Source organism: Anoplolepis gracilipes, chromosome 2 (genome assembly GCF_047496725.1).
Source record: "Anoplolepis gracilipes chromosome 2, ASM4749672v1, whole genome shotgun sequence".
Classification (NCBI taxonomy): domain Eukaryota; kingdom Metazoa; phylum Arthropoda; class Insecta; order Hymenoptera; family Formicidae; genus Anoplolepis; species Anoplolepis gracilipes.
In genome coordinates this window covers 14680284-14707728 of record NC_132971.1, presented here as the reverse complement: position 1 = coordinate 14707728, position 27445 = coordinate 14680284, and the positions used below count along the sequence as shown (strand labels likewise).

General features: G+C 28.7%; 1 protein-coding gene and 1 long non-coding RNA gene across 2 annotated transcripts in view; one reads left to right on the top strand and one right to left on the bottom strand.

Moving 5' to 3' along the window:
• Positions 1 to 564: 564 nt before the first annotated feature.
• Positions 565 to 26986, top strand: LOC140674025 (uncharacterized). Its single transcript, XR_012048153.1, has 3 exons — positions 565 to 831; positions 14574 to 14825; positions 26850 to 26986. It is a non-coding gene; the product is annotated as an uncharacterized lncRNA (long non-coding RNA).
• Positions 2296 to 27445, bottom strand: part of LOC140674015 (neuroglobin) — a 37627-nt gene continuing 12477 nt past the window's right edge. Inside the window, exons 3-4 of the mRNA XM_072907328.1 lie at positions 14581 to 14812; positions 2296 to 11096 (exon numbers count right to left, since the gene is read on the bottom strand). Coding sequence (XP_072763429.1) covers positions 10941 to 11096; positions 14581 to 14812 — 388 coding nt within the window. The 3' untranslated portion in view covers positions 2296 to 10940. The remainder of the gene's footprint in view (positions 11097 to 14580; positions 14813 to 27445) is intronic.

Sequence of the window (27445 nt, the reverse complement as noted above, 5' to 3'; positions counted from 1 at the left end):
TATTTACCACAGAGTTGTTCCACTGTTAAAATATTGATATTAAAAATATATATATATATTTCTATTTCTTATATAATAATACACATTCACGTATATTTGAAGATAGATTAATTACTTGATATTATTGTAAATTAACTTATTTAAAAATAATTAAGATAATATTTAATGTAATAAGACCTTCACTTGATAACCAGTTATTTAATCTAAATGAATGATTTCCAATATCTAACCATTTAAAGATTACTTTAAATATTTATGTTTATTATAATAAATGTAATAAGGAAATAGAATCGTTGTATAGTTTGTATATAACAAGTCATAAGATTGCTTTGCTTAAAGTTCTTTACGCATTATATTTCGTAGTTGCGTTTCACGTACACGTTAAAACATTAAGGAATTTTACGTATTTTATAATCATTTGATATACATATTTTAACACGTCAACTTATCACGGAATGTAGTGCGTATATGTTATTGTTTTGACGCGAGGAGAAAAAGAGCAACCTCTCCCTTCTCCTTGACGTCACTGCGTTGTGTAGTAAAAGGTGAAAAGGACATTAGCGCGTGAGCGGCCGTGGCATCCATTCATTCAGCCTTCGGCAGACGTAGTGATAGCGCGTACGTATCTCGTACTCTCACCCCGGCGCGTGCGTCGGAAATTCTTGGCGTGTATTGTTTTTAACTCGACGGTTGATCGTTGAATTCCCGATTTGTTGACTCGAAGGATATGATTTCCGTGTGATAAAACGAGAACGTTTTCAATCATACCGAAATTCGAGAATGCTGTCCAAAGTATCGCACATAAAAGTGCGAGCAAGAATGCTGTTTAAAGTGCGTGTAAGATAATTAACCTTTATGTACATATATATATATATATATATATATATATATATATATATATATATTTAACTTTTAAATATCTCTTTTACGAAATATGTAAAATTGTATTTATAAAATATATTGAAGAATGTCAGATACGTTTAAATAAATATTGAAAAAAATAATTTATGTTGCAACTACATTGTGCAATCAACTTGTAATATTACATTACAATTTTATTGTTAAAATCTTTTAGTGCTGTATGACTTATACATTTATATTTTATATATATATATATATATATATAACATAAAATAATTTTTTAATAATTTTAATAACAGAGTATATATATATTGTTTAACATGTGCTAAAATGAAAAAAGATCACGCTAATAATATGTAATAAAACATTTTAATAAATTTATAGTATTACGTGACAGATTCACAATTATGGATTATAGTTCTAGCATGGACATAAACCAATCGATTGTTTTATCATAGCACCGAAAAATGGATATGGCTATGTATAGTTCCGATTCTGGATAGTTGGTATTAGCGTACTTCAAGGAAAAGCATTTCACGAAAAACAGCTGTGGTTCCTCTCAAGCTTCTCTCTGATAGTGTACTTAATTGTCATCTGCTTTTATTGTAAAGACTGCATGGAATTACATATCAAATCTATTTTTCATTGCCGGTAACATCACCGTTTGGTGCGTGTCCATACTATCAGAAAGACTTTTCTCAGGCTACTATATATTTCTAAATTATAAATTAGAAACATATGTCTATGAATTTTATTGTATATTTTATATATTTTATTCTATATAGTTTATATAAAATGGATATAGATAGCATGGAAAATATCAGAATATAGTATAGAACGATAATCAAATATAGCATGTTACCTACCTGATAAATTCTTGGATATGGCTATAAATATAATTCTATGACTATGGTTTTTTTTAGGATACAGTTAGTGTTTCATATATAAAGGTAGTATTTCAGGAGATGTGCTATTAGCGTATTCTGTTTTTGTTGAACTTTTGCTAACAAAAATAGAATGAAATTTTTCACGTTAATAGTGTCTCCTCAAACGCATCAAAAAAATGCGGGAATGTGATTTCTCTCTTTACAATAATTTATATTAATTTATTCTTTGATTGATTGAATTGAATTCGAGTTTGATTTACTACATACCATTGCCAAGAATTGGCTTTAATTGCTTTCATTATTATAGCGTCGATGAATAAAAATTAGGGACTTGAAGGATAAAGTTTTATTATTTTTAAAAAGTATGTAACCTTCATTTTTCAACAACAGCGCAATCTTTCACATAAAAAATTTTTTACATAAAAATAATTATTGAATATAATATATAATATAATTGATATTATTAAAATCATACACATTTAAGATATTAAAAAATAAAAACGGGGAACTTAATATGTATATGTAGATATATACATAAATACATATATATAGATATATATTATATATTTTGATATATAATACTCCATCGGATACAATAATACATCTGGATCTGTATAGAACAAACAGATAGACAATGCAACATTTGCATAACTGCAAGGTATACTCTAGCAATTATATATATCTCGTATATATTTATATAATAATATATATTTCTTGTATGCTTCCTGCGCGTTCCATGAAGACTTTCGGCTAAATAGGTCTTTCGGTTTCTGCAAGAAAAAAAGGTACAGCTCGTTTTGTGCAATTTGTTTTGTATGAAATTTTTTTATTTTTCTTTTTATTTTTCTATTCTTCGTTTATCTTTTATTTCGCTTCAAGTTCCGTCGCACACGGGACGAGAATGTACAGATGTAATGCGTCACACGTTTTGTGCTTTATGGTAGCCCTTAAATCTTCAGGATAAAGTGTAAAATGTTCGAAGTATCTCTCGAGGACACTGACAGACCGACAAAATGTCTCCGTCCATCGTCCAGCTGTGCGTGATCGATTCTAAGATTCTTTTGACAGGAAAATGTGAGAAGAAAAAATATTAATATTATTGTTTCTATAAAATTTTTGTCTTGTGTTTTTTCACTCGTTCAATCAAAAGGTTTTTTTTGATAAAAATATGTCATGAAAAAATCAAATTTAAAAAAATATTAATATAAATGTTTATTTTAGCGAAATACGCAGATAATTTTCAGATCTGGAGAAGTGTGTTATGCTAAAATAAATATTTACCGCACATAATTTTGTTATTTAATTAGTATTGAAATAAATAATATTATATATACTTTGTTATTATTGTTATTATTTATTTATATTTTATTTGTTTTAAGTATAAAGCAACATCGAAAAGTAAGTTTATAATTGTAAGATATTTAGTTCTAAATATAATTTTGTACTTAAAATTGACACACGAATTTAATTTAGTCTACTCTGAGTCTTTATTTACTTTTTTACTATCCTTCGAGTATTTTCCTGTCAAACTTTTTTTTTGTTTTATAGTTGAAAACTATAACATTTTCGATTACATGAATTTTATGTTTAAACAATTATTGTTTGATTTGTCCTGCAAAATCCTCGAGTTACACATTTTGGCGTCAAGGAAAGAATAAAAAAGGCGCACGATGTGGTCTGTAATTCTCTCGTGCGGCGACGGCTTTATACAGACTTTTAATATTCATTTCATGCAACATTTATCACGGCACGATCGCGGTTCGCCAGAAAGTCACAAGCTCCGAATAGCTACTTATATCATATTGGTTGGTAAAAGTTAGAATACAAATCACAGTATAGTAGGATAAATACACTGCTAAATAACTCCTTAAACATATTAAATCAATCTTTTCACTGGATTACAATAATATTTACATTACATAGTTACTTTTCAGATATTGAAAGAAAACTTAATATTTAAAAGAATTTTAAATATTAAAAATTTTTTTTTCATTTTTCATAAAAATTATTTGGAACTTATAACAAAAAAAAGATAAAATTAATATTACTAATAGATTTGCTCTTTTACTAAAATTAAGTAAAATATGTGATACTCTGGTTAAATGCAATATTTTATGATAAAGTTAATATAATTTCAATTATTTATAATTTTATATTAATTATTGATTTTTTCATCTTTCTTTCTTTCTTTTTTCAATAAAATATTGTCATGTTATCTCATTAATTTGTTAGCCGTTATATAATAATAAACGTACACAATTTTAGTAGACAATTGTTAGTAATTGTATATTCTCGCAAAATTGCTTCTGAAAAATATATCTTCATTATTTTATAGGACCACAAAAATAAATATTTAATGAACACATTTATTGATTAGTTATTTAGTAGTGTATTTAGCAATAAATAGGAAGAAAATGTTAGAAAAAGAAGAAAAAGATTATATTAAAAAAACTGCTTACAATTATTAATGCAATTGCATCGATAAAGTTTACTAGTGCATATATAATTTATTCAATTGATTTCAAGCCAAAAGTAGCGACAATCTCCTTTATATAAGCATAAAATCAATTGAATAAATTATCTAACGCACCAGTTAACTTTATTGCGATGTAATTGCGTTAATAATCGTAAGCGTAAAAAATAAGTAATAATTTGCATATAATTATCATGTAGCTTTGAAATACGCTTAAGGGAAGGTAACCACTTTCAAATTAAACTTTTAATTCTCTTTTTGAGTGTACAATAATTACACCGGAGGTTTATGAATTTCGACAATGATGGAATGTTGCGAACCGCGGAAGCGCTATTACCTTACCTAATTTGTTCGATTGATTTTAGTCTCGGTGAATAAAGGTGCATTCACACCGAACACGCTCGCGCATTTTACGACTATATACGCGATATCGGCGCTTCGATGCGACGCATCTTCTTATGCGAACATCTGTTTATTCTCTGTTTTTTTTTCGCTAGTGAACACACGCACTCTTTCTCTCTGAGGAAACGTATTCGCTATTCTTGCCAAGCGGGAAGCGACTGCGAAACGTAATATGTAGATCTCATTCTCTGTTATATTAGATACTTTAACAATAATATGTTTTTAACACGCTAAACGCGCGTCTTGTCAACCCACAACAAGCCAAGTGAAACAAAGTGTATGATAATTCAAGATGGGATTTTTTATATGACTGTTTCGCAATAAATATGACACTTTAGCGTTTATTATATTCAAAGTACGTTATTGAGAAAATTATTATTGGAAAATTGTCGCAATAATGTGTTTCGAATGCATTAAACTGCTAATTCAAGATAAATGAGTATTTTAAATAAATAATATATATATCCTTTCATATTTAAAGAATGACATAAAAGAAATTCCTTAGTAGAGACTTCTTGCAATAGCGTGTTTCGAACATCATGCTAAATATTAATATTGTGTTTGCGTTGCGTGCAGAGCAAATAATAATTTATATACAAGTCGAAATTTATATACATCATCAAAAATTCGAGCGCATTTTCGAGCACATTTAGTATAATACATACATTGTCGCAAAAACCTTCTATATAGGTATATCGCGTTTTAGTTTGGAGAAAATCGATTTCACAGGACATTCGTTATTTACGCCATTTATTGTTTCTCAGGAAGTTTCTCTGTGTACGACGGTTAGTTTGATTATTCGTAGTTCGTCGAATTAGTTAATGAAGTTAATGACTTTTATAGCAACCGGCTATATATCGCTCTGAAAGGGAGCGAATTGCTAAACGTATTGTCGAGGAAAAAAACAAAAATGACTTTTATCTCGTTGTTTCTTTTTTACGACACAATTTATCTTTGTCTCACGTCGAGGTACTAATGATCAGTCCCGATTAAAGGAGAAAACGCAGATGGAAACTTGGAATAAATAGGACGCTATTCATAATTCCCTATCTTTTGCGCGAAACCATGCCTGACGTTTTCGAAATGATCCAAACAACTAATATCTACTAAGCAATTAAATTTTTAAATACCACGGAATCTTAAGCCATATATAAAAAGTGTTTGAATAGTGATGTATTATTTTGATAGTAAATGTAGACACATTAAAATTATATGTGTATGCAGCAAATCTTAATTTATTTCCATTTCAATCAATCACATTTTTCCAACAAAGTTTTTTTAATTATTTACTTAATTAAAATAACAACAATAATAAAATTTTTAATGGTAGAACAAGATTATGTTTTAATTATTTTACGATAATGTTGATAAATGGAAAAGAAGACTTCTGAAAAAGTTTTCTGAAAATAATCATAATAAATAAAATATATGAGATTTATATACATATGTATAGGACAATTTTAGCAAATTTGTATTGCGTGTCATATTTTTAGGATGTCTTCTCATGTAAGTCATATATACGTTCTGCAGTCGTCCGCATACCTGTGTTATGGCCTTTGTCAAAGATATGTAACGATCCGTCAGCCTCTACAGAGAGCAACATAGACGAATCGACCTCAGAAAGAAATAGAGATAGATAAAGACGGCGAGTAAGATACAGAGAGATACAGAGGAGCTTTCTGCCTTCCCGAGACCTCCTAGGAAATTGACATTTGCGCGTGCGAAGGGCCGATTGCCCTAGAGACATTTTTTCCTGCATCACACTTGACAACCACACTTTTTTTCTGCCTTATGATACGAGTAAAAATTTATACAAGTTCTCGTTTGACGGTCGAAGGGTTCCGCCGATTTTTCGGACTTGATGATGCCGCGAATCATCAGCAAGTCGAATCAGAACCGAATGTTCGATCGCGCTTGAAAAGTAAGCCTCGCATCAAATGTTGTATGAAGTAACTTTGCGACTTCTCACTCTATTTCTTTTTCAATTTCGCCTTTTTATAAATAAAAGTTGGAAAAGGAAAAGCAAAGTATGTACAAAGCGAAAAGTTATGGAATCCTTTGGTACAGAAGCGAGCGGATATCTTCCTGAAGTGAATCTTTTTCGAATGAAGTAGAAAAGTAAAGACATTAAAAAATAATAAGAGTATGTATAATAATAGTAACAAGAAATTATAGATACAGATATAATAAAGCATTATATTGATTATTTTATCCTTTGATCAAAAAGGATTTCAAGATTAAAAGTTGAGAGAACCACTGAAAATTTGGAAATGACGTTTATATCTTCTTTAGACGTTTAGAATCCAATTCCATTGTTTGCCATGACAATCTCATGATCGATCTGAGATGTATTAATAATTTCTGTTTGTCTTTTCATCTGCATGTCATTTGTGATCGCTCTAATCAATCTTGCCATAAACAATCGAAAAATTTGTGTCGCATATTTTAGTTTTACATGTCGGTTTATAACAAAGTACAAATATCATGTGTTTTTGGACTTGTTCGCAAACATATCTATTGACGCGATATTAAAATTATATCTTGCATCAAATATAAAATTTTTGAAAAATATATAAACTTTTTCGATCATTATTAAAACGTTGGAACAAATTTTTTCGGAAATATCTTAATAGAAAAAAATTTATATAATTAATATATGTACATAAACTTGATTAACTGTGTGCTTGTTCAAATAATAATAATAAAAATAAACATTTCCAAAAGTAGTTGTTCTTTTGTAGTTTAATTAAACTAAATTAAGAATAGGAAAAATATATGTACAACTTTTAAAAAGATTAAAATTGATATATCATTTCTGGTATCTTTTTAAAATGACATAATTTTAATTCTGCAAATTTCGATTAATTTTGCAAAAGTGTAATTAAAACTTATGTGCTCGATTATACAAATATAAATATAATATTTCACATGGACATTTAATTGGCTCTTTATCGAGAGTGGGTATAATTTTTTAAATACGATTGCATTTTATACGTAAATCAATGAGAAATACGTTAATATGATACCGCTGATCGTCAGTAACTTTTACAGTTTTTCTCACAGCTGCCACAGCTTTTTTTGTTAAATCAACAAAATGTAGCATGAAACCGTCAATCTTGACGTTTCATTAAAAAAGTAAATTGCAACAAACGTAGCGGATATTGAAGTCGAGATGTTTATCACATTGCGGCATTTATGAAGCACTTGTATCTGTAAAACCGATGCGTTTTCTAAAACGTTCTACAAATTTCCAATGACGTTTCAGACTCTCGTGACGAGCATATGACAAATTCTACATAATTAAATAAATAAATTCTTGTTATACGTATAAGAGCATCGGGATTATAATGAAAGGGCAAGGTAAAGCGTTTGTATTCACACTGTTTTTGCGATTAAATCGCGACCCCGTTTCGAGACAAAGCGCATTTGCATTCTCGTGCATTCGGCCTCGCATCGCGGAGGGTATCCTGCGCGACTTATGTAATCCAAGGCTCTCGCGCGCGAATAAAGGCGGCAGTCGGCCGTTGCGTTTGTATCAATTATCGAGCACATATTGAAAGGCAGAAATGTGTATAAAATCGGTCCCGATGAGCTCGAACCCGTATTCGCGCTTTAATGCGGCTCTAAAACGCCGGCGCCAATAGACTCGACAATATCCCCGGAAAATATTGCGATATTATCAATATCGCAAAGCATTATCATACGCGAATTATTTTTCGGAGTATCTGTTTTCGCCGTTCGGTGAGATTCGAGTAATATCATTATAAGTAATATCTGAAATTTGTACAATATTTGTATATATATATTGATATTGACTATAACTGATGGCAGGGTATCGATGTCTGGCTTAAAAAAGTGAAAAAACTTCGCCGTAAAGTAATTACAATGATATATCGATTACTAGAGAGAACATGTGTCGCATAGGGCCGTTTTTGTAATATCAATTAAAGATTCAGTTTCGAATGATTATTTTTGCTTCTTTTTTTGTAGAAATATTTTTATTTTTATTTCTTCTCTTTAATGTTTTGTAATATTAAATAACGGTTGAGATATATATATATGTATATAATATAGTTTTATAAATGAAAACAATTACAAAGGTTTTCTATTAAACACAAATCAATTTGCAGCGCTTGTAACAATGTAAACTTTTTGCCGATTCATTGAATTTTGCTCGATTTATGAGACTTCAAAGCCGGGGAGTATTTTACACTTCGCATGAGTAAAAGCAGTTTAATATAATTAGCAGAATGAAAAATCGTTATCCATAAAAGGCCTTTGGCGTTAAAAATGTGTGGAAAAGAGGCTGAATAGAAACATCTTTTCCTTCGCGTTTAATCTCGTAAATCCGTAATTAATTATGTGAAGGGAATTGCGCGACACTTGATAAACTATATGAAAGAGTCATTGTTATCTACACATTAGTTTTATAACACCCATAAGAGAATTTAATAGACTTCTTATACGCCATAAAAGACCCTTAAAACGGATCCACGGCGAAGATTAGAACGACTGGTCGGATCTTACTTTGTTTGTAATGGCATTGTAATAAGGATCTTCATTTCGAATTCTCCTTTTCGTATAGTAAGGAGTATCATATCATTAACCAAAGTTACATTTAAGTAATCCTCTTAAGAAGATCGGTCTCTCTTGTGGAAGAGAGAAGCTTTCCCTCCTTCTCCCCTTTAATTTCACGTCTGATCAATAACGACGTGCCATTACTTTGTGTTTTACTTCTGTTAAACATATGGTCTTTGAAATCATAAGATGTCTATTATCGACGAATAGAAATAAATTACCAATAATGCCAAGAAGAAAAAAAATGAATTAAAATACTTGCTATTTATACATAGAACACACATTACAACAAAACTGAATAACGTATTCACATTGAACTCTGGAGTATATTTTCTTCGAAGAATATATTCCTTTAAAAGAATCAAATGAATCAAATGAATTATATATGTCAACATTTTCTTCCGTGTTTCTATATTTTTATTATGTTCACCACATATGTTATGTATAGTTTTTTCGAGATAATGTAATACATATGTATAACATAAACTTCTCTGGCAAAGGTACAAATTGGTAATAAAAATGCAAATTAAAGTATCTTTTTTTAATGTCATGACGCGAATTCGATAAATTTAGAAAAGCACGTATTTCACTCTCAAAATATTTCCGCTTTTATCTCTCGGAATTTTTCTATTCGTAGACACTATTTTATATAAAGAAAAACAATACATGTGTACACGAATAAAACGATTTCAAAAGTGAACTTCTGATGAGGATCAATTACTTTTGTGCGAATTTTTCTACCACTTTGGCAGCTTTTATAAAAACTTGTTATAAAAACTCGATTAATTATTCGTTATATTCAAGATAAACTGCGGCGCTCAAGGGTTAATTTTACTGTCGTCGATGTACTTTAATCTTAGTTTAACTTACTATTTGCCTCTTTCCGAAACTAACATTAGAGAAGGAAACAAAGAACCAATTAAACTTGAATTAAACTTAATCGACGTTTGCAGAACTACTTATGAGTTACTTAAACTGAAGGTTTCAAATGAATTGTTTGCAATTGAGTAAAAGGATTTTAATGGAATATTGTAATTTCAATTTTTGTGATGGATAAAGAAAAATCTCACATTAAAGCGTGTTTTTTTCTTCTTACAAACAATACCTAAATCACATATAAATTTTTAAGTAAAGGCATCTACAAAATGTTTCGAATCAGCAGACATCTTTTAGATGACTTCAATATATCTTTTACCGTCATATATATTTTTTAGGTAGAATAAGTTTTTATATACCTAATTTTGAGAAAAAAAAATACGATCAATTGAAAAATTAATCGAATCGAGTCGAATTGCTGAGAACCCTTCGACCGTCGAAAGAATCGCGCGAGTCTTTCGGCTCGCGTTGCGACGCGTTTTTTGAAGTCCCGAGAGATTGACTCGGAACCGTTTCTCAATATCCGGATACGTTTAATAGCGAGACCCGCTCGAAGGGAAAAAAGATCTCAGGCCGGCGAGAACGTTTACGACGTAAACGCCACGCGCTCTCGCATATATTCGCGTTTCTCGAGAATCCGCGCAAAGCGGATTGAAGAAACGAAGGAGCGACGTATTTGCGAAGTGGCGTCGCATGAACCAACGCAAGGACGACGATTCTTCCATCGTCGTTTACCGAGGAATCGGCATATCATCTGTGGCTCTTTTCCAGGCGTCGGGGGACCGAGCGAACCGGGGGGGCGGTCAACATTTCGAAGGATCGAGGGCAATCGCGTGCGTGCCGGATCCTCGGGACTAGGACGACTAGGATTTGGCCTTGTCGCTCTGTGCCTTATCAAAGCCATCGATTAGCGTCTCGATGATGAACTTGATCGTCAGCTTGTAGATGTTCTCCACGTTTTCCGAATATCGGTCCTCCAGTGTACGCTCCACCGCGTCCAGAAACGGTTTCTCGATTTTCTGGAAGTACAGTATTTGGTTATTGCAATGATATACGAAATTGAAAGAGCAAATGTTTCGAAAATTCTATAACAGAAAAAAGTAATTTTACTATTTTGCTACATTTAGGTCGGAAGTATAATTCCACAAACTGTTAATCATCATAATAGCATAAGTAGGAAGTATATTTCATATGAAAAACATTTTTCGAATATCATCCCCTTTAAGAATAATTTAATTTTTTTATTTGAGTATTTTTAGCCAATGAATCTTTGACAATTAGGTTTTTCTATATTTTATCTGAAGTACTTATTTATATTATAGAAAAATTTATTATTTTGTGTATATATATATATGTATATGTATGTATATTCGAAGAAGGGCAGATCCGATTTGATTTCATGTCAAAGGATTGACAAGTATTCTGTGAAAATAAATGCAATGCTCTGTGATATGATTCTTTAACTTGTATTCCACAGAGAACTTGATTTTATCTCTATTTAAAAGCTAAAAAATTGGAAACGATTGGAGTGTCAAAATTTGATCGGTCAAGTAGAATCAAATAACGAAATCGAGTTGTCCTCGATCAAAATTAATTCGAGGGAGATAAATCTGAAATGCCTCTCATATAAAGTATGCCCTCTCTATAAGCTATTAGTATGATTAACAATTTAATTATAGAATTATCTTCTATTCTAAGTATTGTAATACTACTTTAAAAATTAATTTGAATAAAATATTTTTAATTTTCACTTTTTCAATCACGTGCATTTTTAGACTCTTATATTCGCTTTCTTCTATGCAATTCTAAATTTTATTTTAGCCTTTATCCCTTTTCTTTGAAAAGATAAAACGATAAAGAAAAGATTTCGACACATATTCCTTTTTAAGTGTACAAAGAAAATTCTCTCCCTATCGCCGGAAAAATAACAAAAGCCTGCTTTGCATACTTACATATGCGAGAAACGTTTTTCTTTTTGCGTACCTGCGCTGAAATCGTTTTTTAACGATTCTTTCTCTTAGACATATATATATCACATAAATTATTACTTTTTGCCGTTATATTTTCCTTTTTCCCATGTAATATATATTATAATTTATATATATATATATTTATAACATATGTATATATTTATAACATATGTATATTATTTACTTGCAATAGCACAAAACTTAAATGTTGCTTTTTTTGTTTTTCTAGTTGAGAAAATAAATAAAATTGTAGATAAGTTGGATGACATACTAAAGAAAACTTATTAAATGAATAAAATAGAGGAATTAGATAAATAAATTACAGATTTTGAAACTCAAATTGTTCGAACTGAGAGAAATATTTGTTCAAATTAATTGAGAAAATTACCTATTTAATGCAATAAATTGCTAGTTGATTTAATATCTGGTTATTAATGTAATTGTATTGACAAGATTTATGTTAACACGTAATTTGTGCAATAAATTCTATAATAATAATAATAATAGATAACAGTTTTATTAAGTAGTTTGTTAACCATTTAATATTTGAATGTGAAGCAAATTTTTCTTCGATTACTGTCACTTCAGAATTACAGCAGAAAAATATGTCTTTACGTGATTTTTGTGCTATTTAATTTTCTATTATTTGCTTTGCAAGATACTGATTTATATTCGTGTTACGAGTCGAGTGTCAGAAAGGTTGTTGTATCGATTTTCGTGTTCTGCATTCAAAGTATTTTCGATTAATATAGTCGTATATAAAGTTGCAGAATATTTATAAATCTTATAAGTAACAGTTGCCCCCTTGCCAGGCGCCTTGTTTTGTTGCACGAAGCAAGTCGAAGTCACGATATGTATTATTCCATATTTATCTTTTGTAATAATAATATTCACATATTTTATAAAATATTTCTGATAAGACAAATTGTTGAAAATCTAACAATATTTGCGCTTTTAATTGAACGGTGTATAAATAACAATAAACTTTTGTGTCTTTATATTTCTCATAATAATTTTTGTACATTTATTATGTTATATGTTTTGCTATGTTTTTTTCCAAATTACTAGAAAAATATAAAGACTGTTAAAAAAGAATCTTTTCTCATTAGACACCATGCAGTGCCGTAACGTGGCAGATAAATGACGGACACCAGCTGTGCAGCGGATTACGAAGAGCCATGAAGGAGCAAAATACCCGACATGTAGTAGCGATGTTGAAGTCTCAACATTTGTTATTCAATCTTTCCTGCAGCGTGTGTTCTTTCTTTGTCAAGAAGATGATATAAATTTTGCAAAAAAATGTAATACGTATAAAATAATGCACTGTATGATGTCTAATGAGAAAATATTCTTTTTTAACAGTCTTTACATTTTTCTAGTAATTTGGAAAAAACATAGCAAAACATATAATATAATAAATGTACAAAAATTAAAATGTTGAAAAAGAGATAATAAAATCGTATAAAGCTATATACGATAATAAAATAATTCTTATATAATATAATAAAATGTGCTAATTAGAATAAAAAATTCTATAAATATATATTTTTCAACAATATAAATCTGATGTGAGATGTATCTATGGAAAAAAATTTATTATTTAAAAATAAACTAAAGCTATGAATAAATTTATTATGTTTTGATTTAATAATTACGCAATATGATGAAGAAAAAATATATAATAAAATCATAATAAAATCTTATCTATTTAATTATATCACGAATTAAAAGTTAGAAATTATATTATAAGTGAGAAATAGTGTAATGAAAATTATTGTACTATATTTACGTCAAGCATCGTTAAATTTTTTTTGCATAAATTTTCTACTCGTGAGACAGGTCCTAAAATAATTTACAGTGTTCCCCAAAAGTTTTCACTTTATTCTCTTTGATTTACATGTTACAAAAGATAAGTGCGGCATACGGAGAGAAAATGTTCGCCATGAAATGCGAGACGTGTCTCCGGCGAGCGAGAAATTTCCCTTTGCATTTCCTCTGTATTGTAGAGTAAACTACCAATGTTCTGACATTTGAGACAATATATTTTGCATTTGATCCAACTTTTTATGTAATAGTACTTTTTTCGAAATGATATAAATATTTCAAAACATATATTTTATAATCTAAATGAACTAATTATATTATTACCAAAAATTATTTAATTATTAAAATAATCAATATGTAAAATGTATTGCAGTTAAATATGTATGTGCTTAATTATTAACTGAACGCACATATTAAATTAATACATATAAAAAGAATAAAATAATTTATTATACATTTTGATTAAATTTAAGGTAATTTATTTCTGTTATAGTTTACATACATATATTTATATCAAAGAAAGAGCTAATCATATAACTAGATATAGTACCTTATTTTCTCCCTCATTTATCAGAATTGTCTTTTATTTTGTCCCCTAGTTAATGGTCGATAACTGGGGCATATCCATCGTATATTTATATTATGTCATATGTCGTGCATAAATATTAGAGAATATAAGGAGCAATTTATGTCTTTTTTTAGAACTTACCCAGAAGTATTGCCTGTTGAAGCCAGGAATCTTTGTGTGAGAGGCCCCAACCTCGTGAAGGTACGTCAAAAACGCATCCATATCGTCCAGGCTCTTGATCCCTTCGTCGAGGGTAGACATGACTGTTTTTGCGTGTTCAGCCAATTCCATACTCGACGACTGCTGTTCCTTCGTCTTCAAATCTCGGAATTTTGTGAACATATTTAATAATTCCGCGTTCTCCTCAAACAACCTGAAAACACATGGTAAGTATATAATGCACAGTTGAAAGTATTAATTATATGCGTATACAATTTAATATAATAAATACATACAATATATGTATGTATTTATTATATTAAAATGATATTAATCACAAATATTAAATTAATGATGTAGTTTGTTTTATACAAAATTTTACTTTTTATGTAAGAGATTAGTAAAAGTAAATGTTTTAAATATATTTGCTTGTTGTTATACAACTAGGGCAAAAATGTGTGTGACACATGCTACAGCAAAAATTTTAACTCGCAAATAATATTGCGCACTTAATAGTTTAGCCTATTTTAATTTATGACTTGAAATACGCAATCGCCTTTTAAAGATGGAACTTCAAGTTAATTTTTCTAGTAGGAAAGAGAAATGAAAAAAGGGAAAAATTTTCATTTGGGAGTTAAAAAGCGTTGAGTGTTCTTGATAAGATACCGTCTGCTCTGAAGAAGTCATAAATTTCAAACTTAATTCTCCGGTGGTCCAAGATAGATTTTTTCCGCGTTGATATTTTATAAACGCATTTAGCGAGTCTCGTGGCGTTTCAATTTCGTGCCTAAAATTTTCCTAATTGCTTCAAAATACCTGATATGCCGCCATTTCTCTTTTATTTTTGTCTGATTGAGAATCAACCACAGGAACAAAATCAAATAACATTGAATTCTATGTTATCTAACACCAGTATATTTATAGAGAAACAGGTCAATCTCAAAAAGGTACATTTGTATTTATAATAATTTAAAATATATTTGATATATTTTGACAAATACTTTGAATTTTTCTAATACTATATATATATATATATATATGTATATATTATAGTATATATTATGTAGTATTAGAAAAATTCAAAGTATTGATTAAAATATACTAAAATATTTTAAGTTGTTATAAATATAAGAAAGTGTAATATGTAATAGATATTGAAAATTTTTATTGCAACGTTTACACTTTCCTTTTTCTTTCTTTGATATATGTATAGCTCTCTTGATTCTACATCAAATTTGGATAACTTTTTTCCTATGAATTTTGCTCGTCGAAATAACAAGTTCACGTGTTTCTCGTTATAGCAGGTCGACAAAAATGTTTTCGTTCCGTGGATAGCAGGTTGCTCTCATGCAGCCATTGATGAAATACCTCTTTATACAACGAGGCATTCCAATCTCGCTCTTGTCTGGCTAGTGAAAAATGTATATGCTAGAAAAAAAATATAAATCGTATTATATTATCTTCGATAATCTTGACAGTTAATAATTATACAATGCATCAAGATTACATACTTCCTTTTTCTAAGCAAATAAAATTCAACGCACGTTTTCATGATTTTATATTCTGAATAGCATGTTATTATAACATGTATTAATATTTGACATATTTATCTATCATATTTATTCTTTGCATCATATTGCAAAGCATCTTAATACGTAATAAAATACATAAATATAAATATATCTTATAGTATGAATATAAATAGTGTACGAAAAATAGTGATTTATTTTTACATTAAAAAAAATATATAATCGATATAATCGAAAAGCTTGATATTATCTGCAACAACTCAGAAAAAATGTCGAATCAAGATGAATTATGAGAATGTCGATATTCAAATTGATGTAATATCGCGCGGGTTCGAATTATTCCTTTTTATGCATCATTTTTTATCACATTCGTATAAATTATTTTTCCTGCAAGGAAATGATGTATTTTGTATCATATCACCGTTATTATTATTATATTCTATAGTGTGTAAACTCATTATATTGTCAACTATAGCGTTAAATCTCGCTTTGTTGAGGAAATAAATATCTCTTGAAGAAGGGCGGAATCAGATGCGTCACTCACAATTTTGAAAAAAGAGAAAGAGAGAAAGCGGCACAAATAAAATTCATTCATTACATTCAAAATATATTTCAAAAAAATCATTTATGAATATAATAGATATGTACGTATTTTTCTACCACGTATCAGAGGTAAATTTAAATGAATAGCGATGTTTTGAAAATATGTTTTTATTTTTTATGCTACCAATTTTTGGCCTTTGAATATAGACTTCAATCTCGTCCAATAATGGATAAACATTCAGTTAATAAAAGTTTTTGTGCAAAAAGGTGTATACATATCTTTATACATATATTTTATTACTTATGGCTTATTAAATTTTTTCACTATATATTATTGTTCACTTTTTACATTAGTGTAATAATTTTATGTATAGATAAATTTGTAAAAATCGTGGGAATAAGAAATTTTCGATTTTCAAATAGAATTAAAAAAATATAAAGAGCTATCACAACAAAGCGACATATGTCGTGTATAATAATGATATATAACGGTTGAATCACCCTCAATGTATGCCATTGTGCTCCGCTGTTATTGTGATTCGTTATCATATTGTTCATGTTTCACATACATGCTTTGTAAATCTCTCGGTGAATTATAGTTTTAGTTACGATTAAATATAGAAATCCCGCAGAGTTATATATGACTAATGTTTTATCACGCTGTTATTTTTTAACGCATTATTACATATATGTGTCATGTATGATAATAATGAACAAATAGCGCATCTTCATCAAACACCTATTAATCAATAAATTAATTTTTTTGTGATAATTCCTGTTTTCGAGACGTAAAAATGTAAATTACGATATATTTTTGAGCTTTATAGTAAGGGCACAAGCTACTCGTATGTAAAAACACGCGATTCTAGACCGAAGGCAAGGCTTAAAGGGGGCATAAAAACAAATTTGCATATACCGCGATGCAGATGGGATCGACGTGATTGAAGGGGACTGAACGGGGGCGCCTGTTGACCCGGGAAGCGATAAAATATTTTTAAATGCGGTCAACAGCAATATAAAGGGTGGCGGTATCCATTCGGTAAGTTTCGTAGATTCTTATTGTTTGAGAACGAATTGAAAAGTTTTATATCGGAAATCTATATCTCTTGTCCCTCTTCTTCGTAAAAGGTGCTTAAATCGATAAAACAATGATATTTCAGATTCAACGTGCGCGTGCAGCTTCAGTTTTTTCCCACGTTACTGTCCCCATGAGCCAATAAAAGAACATCTCTAAGGATCGATATAGTGATAAGTAATTATTAACGTTGAATCAAATATCGGTTGCTGTCTAGTTTTGAATTTTACAACGGCACACGGTATATAACACAATTTTTTTCTCTTTTAGTTTAGTAAATATATAGAAAGAAGGATCACACATAAAATATTATATTTTGAAATGGCAGAGAAGCGAAGAGATAATAAGGTAGAAACAATTTGAAACACTGCCATGATTTTGATGTAATATCGATCTTTTCGTGACAGTCGAATGTAGTAAATTAATTTAATTCGATTGAAAACCTTATCAAAGAACGAACTCAACGCACGTGTAGCCGGATATTAACACATTTGAGCGGTGAAATTAATCCCTTGTATTTCAATTAAACTAAAACCTCAGAAAAATCCAACCATGAGCAATAGCAACATTTTTTAATTACGTCGAGGAAATCCAGGTTTTAAGGTCGTTACGATGAATAATACGACATAAACACCTTGAGAAAAAACACGGATTATAAGACGCAAAGCTCATTGGTATTAATATGCGCTGTTCGTAACTACACGAATTTCAGTCCGGAATCACAATTAATCGTAATATTTGTTAAATTATATTGTACATAAATATAGCGAATATTAAATCTTTCTAATAATACATTTTTAATATTGTCAAGGATAAAATATTGCATGGATGGTTATCAATTATTGCGCAAATTATGTTGCTAATACAATAAATATCTGCCATTATGATACTTCTGATATCCAAAAAAATAAAATGTATTTTTCATCGATTATGCTACAATTTTGCAAATATTGATACTGCACAAAATATCCGCAGTAATATCAAGTATTGGATGTATTACGCTGATAATTAGCGGTTTCAAATTGTGTTGTATTACGTTATTAAAAGATAAGTAAATATTTAATAGCGCTGACCAGAAATAATATACATAAACATTTATGAAATTGTCTAATTATATATCTATCGAAAATTTCTGATATATTTGCAGTGACATTAATAGTTTGATCCACGAATGATTAGCGAATCTAATTATATACTTTAATTTATGTTAATAAATAAATGTACGTACATCGTTTCTAATTACCGACGAAGTAAATAATATCTACATGGTTTTAATGTAACTTATAAAATATTTATTTTCAACAATTATTGCTTGTTGTATTGTCAATCTAATTATTTGTCTAATTACTTTTTTGACATGCATAAAAATTAAAAATGTTTTGAAACAATTGTCCGAATATTGATATAAAAAATAAAAAACAGATTTATTTTTTCACGCAGCCTCATAAAAGGATTCGGTAAAAAATAAATTGAAATTTCTGTTTTAGTAACGTACCCTTTTTATCGTAATATTTTATGTATTTTTTTGGTTTAGTGCTTCGGTGAAAGCAATATTTTTCTCTTTTAGCATCTGATAACAAAAGTTCGTTACAAGTATAAAGTGGGTTTGGGCTTAAAATTTCACACTTTTTTTACGATAAATGTTATATTTTTTTCTGCAAATTTTTTGCGTAATATATGGCACAATTTTTATTATTTACGAGAAAATAAAAAAGATGTGTAGCTTTACATGTATATATTACGTTAATTAACAACTTTAAAACTTGAACTTGATGTAGAAAATGTCATGAAGAAATTGTGTTTTTTGTCAATAATTTCATTCATTTTGCAAAATTATTAACATGCGCAACTTGCCATTGGCATTTGGCCGTTGCCAGCTCGGCGGATATGGTCCATTCTCTTTAAGAGTGGTACGTGTTCTAGTTTCTCTGACGACTACCCCAAAAGAATCGGTGGAACGTGCCTAACCTTCTTTTTTTCCGAAGAATTCTCCGCTTTATCACAATGACAGGGGTGAACCGATTCGTATTCAGTTTGCATGCATAATTCAAATTTTATCATTTATATATTGACATAAATATTTATCAGATTAATAATAATATTCAAATTATGTTATATCAAAAGATGCAGTTTCCTAAAAGAAAAAATTTCGCTTTTAATTCTACTGGGAAAATCTTTGAAAAATCTACTAGATTTATTCGCGTTTTATTGTTAGCGATGTTTACGCAATACATCTACTTAAATAAATATTAAAAGTATTAAAAAAAAGAATATATATATTAAAAGTATTTTATCAATAGAATTTTTTTTCCTATTATTACATGTATATGCAATCAAGTGTATGGTATTTTATCGAATTTTTATTAAAATCATACAGAAGATTTAAGAATGTCAAATATTTTATATCTAAGCAATATTTAGATAAAGAATCAAAGTGGAGATGGTTAATAAGATTTATATCAAATATGTATATCTTTTGACTATACATCTTTGCGTTAAATTAGTTCGTATTATGCATTCAGATAGGAAATAATCCTTAACTTGATAATGTGGTTTTCACGACTTGTGTGTATAAATATTTCAGAGTGGTCTGCTTGCCCATTGCGGGTATTATTATTTTATTGCGTGACACTTAACTATATAGTAAGCAACGACATTTTTCTACCATACGACTTTTTTATGCATGTTATATGTACACGCTAAAAACATAAAGCTGCTCTTATCCGAGAAAGCCGTTTATTTTTACATGAGCATCAACGTTACTATCGAATACATTTAGCGCATGTAGTTGCTTTATTAATTCTTCCGTGGCTAAGTGAGATATTTTTAATGCCCTATAGCACATTTGCTTTTCTATCAGAGAAAATATTTATTTCCGTAATATTGGTAGAAAACAACAGTGAATTCGCAAATAAACAATTATTACGATTAAACGTGGTTATCGTAGAAGTTTTTTTTTATTCATCGAACGCATAAGTCAGTCATACATCGCTTCATTTAAATACTTTTATTCAGCACAGAAAACGACTAGGTTATACGATTGAGGGAGACAGAGAATTATTGATGAATGAATTTGATGTATAAATTTGCCGCTTAAAAAAAATGCGATTGACGGGTCGCGTTGATCTCATACGCTTGTAGTCATTTATTGATTTCCGAGGCTGCCGCTGGACCAAAGGCTGCTTCGATTCCGCTCTCTCCCTCTGTCTCTCTGTCTCTCTCTCTCTCTCTCTCTCTCTCTCTCTCTCTCTCTCTCTCTTTGTCTCTCTCTCTCTCTCTCTCTCTCTCTCTTCTTCGTAACTGTTGAGGATGTCATGTATAGCTAGTGCGAGCTTAATTGAGTTACCTTAAAGCTGGATGCCTGAAGGGAATCGATTAGTGCGTATACATACATGTACGCATAAATACACAAGATGAGCGAAATATACATGTTTGTCGTAGGGAAAAATAATTTGTATTTATTCCATATAACATTGAATGGAAATTAATGCAATGTTAGTGATTGAATATCTCATTTCATAAGCTTTAATGTTTGATGTTAGAAAGTTGAAAATTAGTGTTATAGAGAGAAAGATTTATATAAAGCTAATTTGATATATATATATAATAATAAGAAACTGGAGGCATTAATAAAAAATCAATTACAATTACGTTCAAAGAACGTATAAGGTTTACAATGACGTTAATATATAGTGCAAAACTCCTGTGTCATTATTGTCTTATTTTACGAGATATTTACTTTTTATGCTACGTATTTATAGTTTAAATCCTGATAATTACGCGTGAGGCACACTCGTATATGAAATGCACATAGGAACGTAGGAGATTCGTCAACATTGGAATTTCCGGATTAATCTTATCCAAGACTAATCACTGTGTTACATATTGACCTCTCCCTCTCTTATTGCACGTGCACACGCAATCTATATGAGAGATTCAGAATTCAAGAGAAGATCGTAGCTCTATAACATTTATTTTGGTAGAATTTTGTATTTGAGTCACTTTTTTATTTTATTGCTTTAATTACTTTAATATGTATATATCTTAAAAACCTATCAAAACGAATAAAGTATAAATAAAATTTAACAGTATTTTGTTTTATTTTACAGGAAAATAAAATAAATACCTTATTTATTGTTTGTAATTTGTAATTTGTATATATTAAAATACAATATTATAGAATGTAGATTACATATATAATAATTAATATAATTTTTTAAATATGAATATGCTATTAATAGGATTATAATGCATATTTTCGTATATCTTCTTGTATCTAATTTTTTAAATTGTTTTTTTATAATTTTGTTTTATTAAAATAGAAATTATAATAGAATATAATGGAAGATAATAGATACGTTACTGATGTAGCTGTTATTTATGCTGTAATGAATACTTGATGAATACTCTGTAATGAAAATGCACCGGAATTGTAGATTTGTGGTTAGTTCGTTCTCGTGAGAATATCGACTTACATGATTTTAGAGATATACACTATTATATCGTTGTGAAAATTAAGGCAATCCTAATACAGAGATCAATTTTGCTAAAAATTTTAAATTATAATTCTTCTGTTTATCCATATGGCTGCAGAAAAATTAATAAAACACGCACACTGCAGATATATGTAGAGAAGTTAGTATCCTTTGACAAGAAGTTATAGACTAGAGAGATATATATTCTTATGCATTATATATTTCTATATTATATATTCTTATATGTTACATATTCCTACAGAAAGAGAGAGAGAGAGAGAGAGAGAGAGAGAGAGAGAGAGAGAGAGAGAGAGAGAGAGAGAGAGAGAGAGAGAGAGAGAGAGAGAGAGAGAGAGAGAGAGAGAGAAAATCCTAAGAATACATATCGCAAAATTTATAAGATCTTTTTAATAAATTTGTTAATTATTAAATGTATATATAAAAACATTGACAAAAGCATGAAAATTTCGTAGACCTTTCTACTGTTTCTTCTGATAATGAGTATCTGTACAAAACTTGAACACAATTCTTTTAATGATTTAAGAAATTATCTTGATTTAAAGTTAATTATTGATTTTTATTAAAAACGTTTTTTTAGCATTTATTGAAAAATTTGGCAAAAAAAGCATTGCCATCGAAATAAAAATTTTCTCACGTATTAACAAAACTCTAATAAATATTTGTGCAAAATTTGATTTAAATTCACTTACTCGTTTAAAATTTATTTACTAAAAACTATATTAAAAAATGATTATTGCCGTTTATTATTTTATATTGTGCGTATGTATGTGTATACATGTGGGTGTGTGTGCGTTTTTTATTTTTTTGTCTCTTGCAATTGATTCAGAAGGTAATTAATTCAACAATTCTTGATACTGTTCAATTTTTAAATAATTTTAATTTAAGAAATAAATTTTAAAAAATTTAATTTATTTTTTAATTTTTATATTAATTTTATTTTTTTAATATTATATTTTAATTGCTTTTATAATTCATGTCTATTTATTTGATTTTCCAAACAGTAAGAAATGTTTTTATTAAATCTTATAAACATAAGAAATGTTTTTTAAATTTTGATAGCTTTTTGCTTCTATTGTATAGTTAAAATATCTTTAAATAAGACAAAAAAATTTTTAATTTTCTACATAAGATAAACAAATTAATATATTGCGAAATTAAGATTTATCTATTTAAATAACAATCTCATTTCAGGTAATGTTGCCGCAATGTTATTTTGAACGATAACAATTGAGACTATATGAGATATTGAGTGTTATTAATTATACCGATGCATCACGTTTGAGTAGCTTGAAAATTCAGTAGAAATCGGAGTTTTATCCTCACACACAACGAATATTAAATTGTCACAAATATAAAGTTATTTATTGCGATTGCGTGTCAATGGCGCAACATTATATCAGGCATGATTACTCTCGTTGATTTCGGCAATATTGAACGGTAATAAACAAATTGAAATACGTTCTTGTTACGTTGATCATGTAAAAACAAGCGTTTACAACGTAATTTTGGTAAAATTGAATTTAAATTATTATATGCTGTATTAGAATTAAAAGTTTAAATCGCAAAAGCGGAAGAAACTTTATTTGCCCGTAAATGTAACTTCAAATCGACCGCAATTTAAGTTATACCATCAGCATTTAATTTGGCGTTATTTATTGGGGCAAGTAAAACATTGTTTGCTCTCAAAACGAAATTAATCCAGATTTCTCATTATAGATAGACACGAAGGAATAATTTTTCTTTTGTTATTACATATGTATTGTTTAAACTAGTTAGAATAATTATAGAAATTTTTTTTTGTTATTTATTTTTTGCACAAAAACTTTTATCGAGAATATTTGGAATACATCAAATTGTCACATTTTTTACACTTATGATTGCGTAGAATTATTAAATACATATATATAATCTTTTTCTCGAATCTTTTTCCTTTTTAGTCATAGAGAAAATTAAAAGAATTTTCCATATCAAATTGGTCTATTTTTCCGAATGAAAGTAAATTCGGTTTTATTTTCACATTGAACCATTTCGGTGTAAACGTTGACTCAGTTCTGTGTTAGTGTTTCGTATATTGTGAAAACGTCAATATCAGAAAATGTAGTGCTGACCAGTCGGGAAAAATAGTGGAGAAAGCTCACATATTTTTAGAACAGAACTTTGGTATGCTTACGTTACCTATTAATTAGCGCGCGTATTTCTTTTAAACGTATACACGAGATAATCATATTGAAAGTAAAATTTCGTTGCAAACAAAAACAATTTATTCAGTAAAATTTCAATAAATATAATAAACAAATATAATGCGACTAAATTTTACTGCCTTTGTTTTAAAATTTAAAGCAAATAACGCTATGTGTATAAAAAATCTATTTGTATTAAATCAAATTTCCAGTTGAGTGTAACAGAATGACATTTCTGCGATATTAAATTAAATGTTCAAACTGATTTACAATATTGTAAAAAATTGTAAAAAGACAGTTAAAGTTTTTAAATTGTTGACATTTTACAGAACTGCGTTATTATTTTAAATAGTATTAAAGAAAGAAAAAAATTAAAAAAATACAACGCTTGATTAAACTTCTCATTCTTTAATTTAAACATAAACTGTATATTTTTATAGATATTTGTTTGCTAGACTTTTCTACTTTTATTTAATATACTTATATAAATTTACTCATATGTATATTGACCTAAAGATTTAAGTCGTATATTATATAATCGAATAATTTATGGATTGTTTAAACTGGGGACTTCTGAATTTATGGATTGAAAGTATAATATATATAATTTTTTCTTAATAACTTATTAAATAAATTATAACAAAAAAATATATATTTGAACTATTCTATATAATATCTAATATATATATATAATTGTTTATATATGAAAGGCAATATAAATATATTTTTTTTTTATATATATATATATATATATATACACACACGCACATATATATGTTTTAATTATTAAAAATATTTTATTACAACTAAAGATAAAACGAAATTGAATAACTTATTGTTAGTAAAGATGCGTTTAGACGAGGGTTAAAAAGCTCAAGTTAAAGAAACATTCTAGGAATTTCATAATTAAATTATGCATCTGATATATAATATTAGATGAGATTGTGGGCAAACATTGCAATAAAATTTTCATTAAAAAAATATTAAAAGTAGAAAGTAGAAAGAGAAGTAAGGTTGACAATGAAAATATGCAATTCAAAGAGAATTACATTTGTCCCATTTAATCAGTATTACGGTAGTATGATTTAATTAGAATCAAATTGAAGAGAGATTAATTCAAATACTCGAGGATAATGACTTTTTTCTTGAACGAACTCATTTATTTTACGTCTCAAAAACAGAAAGCACTGTTATCATTTTCACGTTAAAATATCGTCTCTGCGAGCCAGTTCAGTGTGTATGTTTTCTCGTCGCGTGCTCAGCTACCTCCAATATCGCGAATCGCGCTATTTGCGCACGAGCAAATAGATGGAGCGTAGAGAAAACTACACCATCGTAAAGCATGGAAGATACTTCTGACGAAGGTGGAAGGAAGAGGAATATATCGTTTACGGTATACATCGTGAGTTGATCGAATTGAGATATCAGGGTATTATAAAATTTTCCACATTACGGTATTTTGTTGTATTGCCATCATTTTTTCTGTAAAAATAAGAGAAATAATATATATTTAAAATATATTTTTTAATTAAGTTAGGCATATATTCTTTATAGAGCTTTATGCAATTTTAGAATTTTTTATTAAATGAGTACGATGTATTGATACAAAATCACTTTAAAAATTGCATAAAATAATTAAAAATATGCTTTGAATTATTTCCAAAATTTTTGTTATTTTTTTATCTTTTTGGGATATCTAACGGCTTTAGACAGCATCAAACATTTTTCGCATTATTCCTATTTTAAGCAATCGGAGTACTGATCCCGTTCCATTGTTTTCACTCATCGCCTGTCATACGCACTCGGTTTCTCTTTGTATGACAGCCTTTCTCTTCTCATTGGTCAATAATAATAAAAGTGTCCTGATGCTCCGCAGTATGTGCGATTGACGTAGAATCTGTCAGACAAAACTGCGGTGCAAAACATTCTTTCGTGTGAATGAATAGATTTACTTTGTAAATTATTGACTTGCCGTTCTTGCGGTGAATATGCAAAGATTATATAGAATCATTTAATTGACAAAAAAGAGATGAATCGCGTACATTAAGGAAACATGTAGATTGGAACGTGTCGACGTCATTCCAAGATTCTCACAATTTCTTGTAGTAAAAAAATAAATGTTTATTATGTACGTTAATAATACATTCATGTATTAATATACTTATTTAATATACTTGTTACATTTATGTGTCGTTACATATGTTTTGTTATAATAAGAATTTCACGAAGAATTTATTTTTTAATAATATTAGAGAATATAAATATATAATACAAGATAATAAAAAGTAGCAAAAAACAATATCTATCTTGCGAGCACAATACAAAAGTAGAATTGCTATTTAAATAAGCCTTTTGATCTAATTCTTAGGATAAATTTTATAAATTTAACCCTTTGTAATTCGGTTCTTTTGTGTATACTGTGTATCAGAATTACGTGGATACCCATTCAGGAGTGTGCCAATATCAAGAAATCCCTTGTTTTTCGAAGGATTGCGAAAAAGCCAGACGAAAGGCGAAATGAAGAACGAGCTCTATCAGATGATGCGGAAAGGAAAGAAAATACGAATGGCCGGTTGTTTATCTGTAACCTACTAAAACATTGATCTACTATGAAACTTGTTACATTGCTTTGATATTACTCTGAACGAATTTATTTACCGTTTCAATTGAAAATTATCGAAACTTATATAATTTGAATTTTTCCTATATTTCGTTCATTTTTTAAACAAACAAAAAATTAAATCTAATCTTTTGGAATCTCAATTCTTAAACTCTGAAATATTTTGACAATAACAGAAATGTGAAAGTGATTTGAGATATAGACAAAAGTCTCTATTGCATTTTCTTTAAAAAAATAAGAAGATATACATATATATATATATATATATATATATATGTATAATCCTTTAAAGGAAAATAAAGGTAAAGATAAAACTGAATATTAAGCACAACCTCACGATTTCAATAATTTTAAAATATGAAATCAATATGATAGCCGTTAGTAATGTTTGAAACATTTTAGTT